This window comes from Corvus brachyrhynchos, unplaced genomic scaffold (assembly GCF_000691975.1).
Source record: "Corvus brachyrhynchos isolate BGI_N302 unplaced genomic scaffold, ASM69197v1 scaffold2687, whole genome shotgun sequence".
Taxonomy (NCBI): Eukaryota; Metazoa; Chordata; class Aves; order Passeriformes; family Corvidae; genus Corvus; species Corvus brachyrhynchos.
In genome coordinates, this window is record NW_008239006.1 from 1 (window position 1) to 6,965 (window position 6,965).

A 6,965-nucleotide genomic window follows, 5' to 3' on the forward strand; every position below is an offset into this window, starting at 1 on the left:
AGCTGAACTCCAGAGGAGCAGCTTTAAAGCCTCAAGCCTTCAGCTGCTCCCTACTCTTGCCGCACACCACAGGTGCTGGCCAGGCTGAAGATAGCGGTCACTGCGACAGCTGGCGCCCAATGTGGGGCCTCCCCGAGGGTCCAAGACCCCATGCAGAGGATTGTTTTCTACATCTGTTTGGTGCGTCAGCACCCCGGTAGGAGCAGACCCACTTTTGTCAGGTGGCGCTCCCGGGGATGGACACGGTAGTCCCTCAGCGCCGGAGGGATCATGTCCAGGGACCCTACTTGTAGTACCCTTGTCCCCTGGAGCTTGTGGTGAGTATCCCTGTTGGCCAAGGGACCCAAGTGGGGCCATAGTGATTGTGTGGAGGGGTGAGAGTGTGTACCCCTGAGTGCTCCTGGACCCTTTTACGTTCTTTTAAGTTTGTGTTTTGCTGTGGGTAGGGGTAGGTGCTGTTGCCGATACTTTTTAGTTGTGAGTGGTTGGCCCCCAAGTTTTTAAGTTTTCAGTCATGGGTGCATGTTTGTCGGCACAGCAGCAGGGAGTTTATTTCCAAGTTGTGGGTCTCCTTGAGGCGGGGGGGAAAAAGTTTGAAAAGGGAAATTTAAAACCGTTTGTAAGGTGGCTCTTCTTCTATTACTCTAGGGTGTCCCCAGGGTATGTGACCTCACTCCCATTTTGGAACTTGGTGGGGGCGACGCTCACACAAAAAACTAATGAGGGGGACACCCAGGTACCCAAATTTATCTCTCTTTATATTTTAATTTGAAGCACAATTATGGAGCAGTTCATAATGGAAGGAGAGCCATCTGATTTGTCCCCAGTTCTCCCTAACCCTTCTACCCCTTCCCTTAGTCCCTCTCTGGGTGGTCCCCGAGGAGCAACCCACAAAGCACAGAGTAGGCAAGACTGTAGTCTCCCTGGCTCCTCGCAACCCCCCCAGCCCCCTGGTCTTGGTTGGCAGGGCCTGCCGGCCAGGACTTCTATCCTTAAGCCCTCTACCCCAGTTCCATCCCCAAAGTCTGTTTGGTTCAGTATCCCCAGTACCGATTCCTCCACCCCTGATTCAAGTTATTCCCCTTGTCCCTCCCTGTGTTACCCTCGTTCTTCCCAACCTTCGCACCCATCTCCTTATCCTTCCCCTCGCCCATCTTGGTGCTCCTGGACCCCTTTCCCGTCTCCCTATCCATTCCCTAACCCTTCAGTCTGTTCCCTCCCCAATCTACAAAATGGCCCCCGAAGGACACAAGATGGAGGGGACTGCAGGGTCAGGCCCCACCTTGTGCTTCTTTTTCCCAAAATTCCCTTCTTCCTAACTCCTCCCCTGCCTCCACTTCCCCGGAACTCCCTCTCTGCCCTTCACCACACCCCTTTTCCCAGGACCCTGAGCCCCTCCCTCCTCCCTTGTGGGAAGTGCTCCAGGACCAATCCGCCTTTTTCGGGGCGGAAGCTGGTCCTGCCCTGGTTCTTTTCCCCTGTTCCCTCCCCCTTCTCCACTGACCCCACCTCCCTGCTTCTGACTTCCTGTTCCCACGCCCCGACATCCGGTTCCCGCACTACTGGGACTGGATGCAGCAGGCCTGGGGCCCAGAACCCAGAACCGGGAGTAGTCTACCATGCCGCACCAGTTTCATTTGGTGGGGTAGGGGGAGGCCTTCGGGAATGGAGGCCCTTCTCCTACTGAAACAAAAAAGAGCGCTGCAAGGCCCAGAAAGAGTTTGGGAGGAAAAGTGAGTATTTTAAAGGGCTTCTTAAGGCCACCTTTTCCTCCAATGACCTAGTCCCTTGGGACATCAAGGACCTGTTTGCATGCCTGCTGACCCCCACTGAATACATGCTGTGGGAGCAGGCATGGAAGTGGTCCTTGCAGGCACTCCTTCTGGACCTTTGGAGAGACCGAAGTATGGCTGTTGATGCCGATGAATTGGCTCTTCCATTAGACCACCTGTGTGGTGAGGAGGACTACAAAGAGCCTAAGGAGCAGGCCCGGGTTTTACCCAAGGCTGCCCTAGAAAAAATCATGGTGGCAGCGGAAAGGCTTTCCTTTTCCTTCCCGCACCTACCCCAGAAGCCCCCAAGAGTTATTTGAATATTAGACAAGCCCCTAACGAATCATTCATTGAGTTTGCGGACAAGATAAGAGCGCAGGCGGAGAGACAAGTGGAGAACCAAGCCATGCACCCAACGATCATCCTCGGAGTAGCCAAAGAGAACACCAACGAAGCATGCAAGACAGTGATCGCCAGGTTGCTAGTCTACCCTGAGCCAACGCTCCCTGCGCTCGTGGAGGCCTGTCTGAAGAAGGACTCACAAAACACCCCCCCCCCCCAGGGCCCTGTTCACCCACCAGCCATGGCGGTCCATCCACAAGCTCCAGCACAAACACCGACATCGCAGAGACTGAGAGGGGACATCGTCTGTTCTTATTGTTGGGGGTGGGGCACATTGCTAAGTTCTGCCCCAAAAGGGCAACAGATGCAGCAAGGGAAAGGGGGGGGAAGAGCGCCAATGACATTGGCACCTGGGGCTGCACCAAAAAAAACCTAGGTGCACAGCCTGGTCCTGCCTCGCGTGATGATAGAAATGAGGCAGGAACTGCAGGGAGTGGGGAGAAATTAAAGACAGAAACTCTCACCGGATGTGACCTCAATATCGGATGTGACTCTTGTACAGGGTTTCCCTCCACAGCAAGGGATCCCAGCAAAACCTGGCACCCTCAACCATCGCTGTCTCTGAAGACTGCAACGGACCACCTGTGGCGATCAGATCAATGGACGGTAGTTACAGTGGAACTGCTGGAAGGAAGATTGGTGCCTTCAGGGGAACACTGTAAGTACATGGCCATCGGAGACACAAAGCACACACCTCAAGAGCTAGAAGTGTGCCTGGCCATTCTCATGAAAGACCTGGCACAACTTCTGCTGGTGGCACGATGTATTAACCCACCCTTCTACCTGGCCAAGGAGCAAGTCATTGCCCAGGCTATCCCCATACCATTGGGAGTCCCAGTAGACAGCAAGACACCAGATGTCTACTGGGCAGAAGTGGTGGGAAAAAGTAAACCAATTATATACTGTAATGTCCGGCAAGGCAATGACACTATCTGTTTGGAGGGCCTGCTGGGCACGGGGGCAGATGTCACAATCATTCCCTGCGGGGAATGGTCGTCACACTGGGAATTGCAACCTGTAGCAGGAAAAATCCAGGGTATCGGAGGGACAAAATTGGCATAAATATCAAAGAGCATTGTACAAATTTAGAGACTGGACGGGAAATTGGCTACTCTATGCCCGTTCGTGACTGATTACCAGGCACCCCTATGGGGGCAGGACGCCATGTCCCAATGGGGGGTAAGACTCGAGATCCCGAAAACCCCTCGGGATTTTTAATTGTGGCCACTGCGGAGCACCCCACTCAAAAACTAGACTGGACAACTGATTTCCCTGTTTGGGTGGATCAGTGGCCGCTAGAAGGAGAGAAACTGAAGGCGCTCACCGAACTCGTCGAGGAGCAGTTGGCTCTAGGAAACATCGAGCCAACTTTCAGCCCTTGGAATTCTCCAGTTTTTGTCATCAAAAAGCCGGGGAAGGACAAGTGGCGACTCCTCCACAACCTTCGGGAAATCAACAAAGTCATTGTGGACATGGGGCCCCTTCAACCAGGGATGCCTTCCCCAGCAATGGTCCCCCAAAATTGGAATCTTGTTGTTATCGATATCAAAGATTGTTTTTTCAAAATTTCTCTGGACCCTGCCGATGCTCCACGGTTTGCCTTCACGGTTCCCCCCACCAACCGAGAAGCCCCAATGAAGTGCTACCACTGGCGAGTTCTTCCCCAGGGCATGAAGAACTCCCCTACCATCTGCCAGTGGTATATCGCCTCATTGCTGTCCCCGATTCGTGCCACCATGAGGGAAGCCATCATCCTGCACTATATGGATGATGTGCTAGTGTGCGCTCCCAACAACCATATACTTCAGGACACCCTTGACCAAGTCGTCAATGTTTTGACATCTGCTGGGTTCATGCTCCAGGAAAACAAAGTTCAAAAGATGCCCCCTTAGAAATATTTGGGGTTGGAGATCACTAAGAGGACCATTGTTCCTCAAAAATTGGCCATTAAAAGTGATCTCCAAACATTGGCGGACCTCCACTCACTGTGTGGCACTTTAGGATGGATCAGGCCCTGGCTAGGGATTACCACCGAAGACCTAGCCCCCCTTTTCAATTCTTGACCTCAGAGGCAAGGGCTTCCTTGGAAAAGGTAGAGGTTAAGATGCATGAGAGGCAGGGGCATCGTTGCAAATTGGAACTGCCCTTCAAATTCATTGTAATGGGAAAGTTGCCCCACCTCAGTGGGCTCATATTCCAGTGGGACCGGGGCGAGAAAGACCCTCTCCTAATCTTCGAGTGGGTGTTTCTGAGCAACACAAGGTCCAAAACCATCACTAAGGCCCAGGAACTGATGGCCCAGTTAATTCGGAAGGCTCGAGTGAGGCTTTGGGAACTGGCTGGGTGTGACTTTTCATGCATCCACTTGCTGGTCTGTTTGGAGCAGGACAAATTGTCCTCCACCAAACTGACTGTCTTGGGGTCACTTTATGATGTGTATCCCATATCGCTGCCTATGCCCAGAAATTAATTTTTGTGCCTTTCTATGCCTCTAAACTGAGCCTGAGAGGGGGAAGGAAAAAACTGAGCAAAACTTTTTCAAAGCAGTTTGGAGCTTGTTCAAGGTCACAGAGATAGTTTTGTTTCCCAGCTGTGGCAGGGGAGGGAGGAAGCACCCAGCTTGCTGCGCCCAGAACAGGTTTTTTTTGGCCAGTGGCTCAGCTGCTTTGTTCTCCAGAGAGAGACTGAGAGCTGAATTTTTCCTTCCCTGGAATTTCGGATTTTCTCCCTTTTCTACTGGACTGCTTGATTGCTTGTGTTTGCTAAATAAATAGTTTTATCTCCTTCACTTTCCTTCGAAGAAAATTTATTTTTTCCCAAACCCGGTGGGGGAGGGGTGGTTGTGCCTTCTCTCAAAGGATATACTTCTAGATTTGGCCAAACCGGAACACTGACCAAAGAGATGTTTGAGCAGCTACTGGCTGAGAATGGAACTCTTTAGATAGCTTTAGATAGCTACACGGGACAGATTTCAGTCCATGCTCCTACTCATAAATTATTCCAGGAACAGTTTGTTCTGTTCCCAAAAGGCATCAGAAGCAGGCAACCTCTAGAAGCGGTGACAATTTTTACAGATGTGTCCAGAGCATCCAATAGATCAGTGATGACCTGGAAGGATCCTCAAACTCAGCAGTGGGAGGCAGCTATTGATTACGCTGAGGGTTCCCCTCAAATTGCTGAGTTGGTCGCTGTCGTCAGAGCCTTTGAGAGTTTCCCTGAACCATTCAATCTGGTCACAGATTCGGCTTATGTCGCAGGAGTGGTAGTGAAAGCAGAAAATGCTATTCTGAAAGAGGTTTCAAATGAACATCTCTTCTGGTTGCTCTCGAAATTGGTATATCTTGTCTCCCACCGAGAGCACCCATTCTTTGTAATGCATGTGAGGTCGCACACGGACCTGCCAGGCCCAATAGCCGAGGGCAGTGAGAGAGCGGATGTCCTTGCTGCCCCCGCGGAGATGGCCAGGATGCCAAAAGTTTTCGAGCAGGCGAAACTGAGCCATCAAATGTTCCACCAAAATGTGCCGGGGCTGGTCCGTCAGTTCCACCTGACACGTAGTCAAGCAAAAGCCATTGTGGATATGTGCCCACATTGCCAGCGGTCGGGCCTCCCCTCTTTAGGCACTGGGGTGAACCCCAGAGGGTTGGCGAGCTGTGAGGTGTGGCAGACAGATGTCACGCACTTTCCCAAATTTGGCCAACTAAAGTATGTACGTGTAAGTATAGATACCTTTTCCGGAGCAGTCTATGCCTCTGCCCACGCAGGAGAAAAGGCTGAACACGCCAGGAAACACCTTCTCCAGGCATTTGCAATCTTGGGGGGCCCCAAGGAAATCAAAACAGATAATGCACCCGCATATAGATCCGAGGCCTTTAAGGAGTTCCTGGATGACTGGGGAGTAAGACATAAGAAGGGCATCCCTTACTCCCCAGCTGCTCAAGCGGTGATTGAGTGGGCCCACCAAACTCTCAAGATCACCCTGAGGCACCAGTGGGCAAGCAGTAGAGAGCTTTCCCCACAGGATCGGCTAAGCAAAGCTCTCTTTGTGATCAATTTTCTAAACTGCTCTTCTACAAACATGAACCCGCCAGTGGCAAGACACTTCGGCCCACACAGCAACTACCCTCTGCATGAACATCCACTGGTCCTCATTAAGGATCCAGAGTGGCAAAATTGAGGGACCTCAAAAGCTAGTCACGTGGGGTCATGGATACCACATGGGGTATGGGTACTCCTGCGTATCCACACCCCTAGGAGTGAGGTGGATCCCACAAAAGTGGGTGAAACCATATACCCCAAAACATCCAGTGAGACCCCCAGACCCCCAGGTGGATGTGTGCACTGGGAGGAGGCAGCAGCGTCACCAACCCCAAGATTTCCCCAGATCCCTGTTTGTCCCTGAGTTTTCATGTTTATGGTTTGATTTTCTTGTGAATGATTTTTGATCTTGTTATCTTCATTACTCTATTAGTTTTGTTTCTCTTCAGTTTGTTAAAGAGATTTCGCTTTTCTGTTAACGCCACTGCACTCCCTCAAGTCAACCACACAGAAGTTACTGAAGAAGCAGCAGTGGCTCCACCAGACTGGTTATGTGAACAAGAAAACAATTTCTAAATTTTTTAAGGGGGAGATGTGGTGATGCGATGTTTTTATCGTATTTTTGTATGTTCTTTATACCCTAATGGTTCGTCCCCTCCCCTCCCCACTTCTACTCCCAGTTGGTCTGTCCCAGATCCAAGACGCTCCCCCGGTGCTCCCAAAATGGTTATCCCCTCCCCTTGTTCTGGCACC

At 51.5% G+C, this 6,965-nt stretch overlaps 2 protein-coding genes across 2 annotated transcripts; both read left to right on the plus strand.

Annotated features, from left to right (window-relative positions):
* The first annotated feature begins 2,328 nt into the window (after window positions 1–2,328).
* On the plus strand, window positions 2,329–4,218 carry LOC108447847 (endogenous retrovirus group K member 18 Pol protein-like). The gene has a single exon (XM_017739021.1). The coding sequence runs from the start codon at window positions 3,323–3,325 to the stop codon at window positions 4,064–4,066; it is 744 nt and encodes a 247-aa protein (XP_017594510.1). The 5' UTR covers window positions 2,329–3,322; the 3' UTR covers window positions 4,067–4,218.
* A 775-nt stretch (window positions 4,219–4,993) lies between these two features.
* LOC108444603 (endogenous retrovirus group K member 6 Pol protein-like) lies at window positions 4,994–6,374 on the plus strand. The gene has a single exon (XM_017739020.1). The coding sequence runs from the start codon at window positions 5,278–5,280 to the stop codon at window positions 6,349–6,351; it is 1,074 nt and encodes a 357-aa protein (XP_017594509.1). The 5' UTR covers window positions 4,994–5,277; the 3' UTR covers window positions 6,352–6,374.
* Window positions 6,375–6,965: the final 591 nt, after the last annotated feature.

Excerpts from the sequence above, each read along its gene's own strand:
- LOC108447847 (XM_017739021.1), top strand. The coding sequence starts at position 3,323 with ATGGGGGCAGGACGCCATGTCCCAATGGGGGGTAAGACTCGAGATCCC.
- LOC108444603 (XM_017739020.1), top strand. The coding sequence starts at position 5,278 with ATGACCTGGAAGGATCCTCAAACTCAGCAGTGGGAGGCAGCTATTGAT.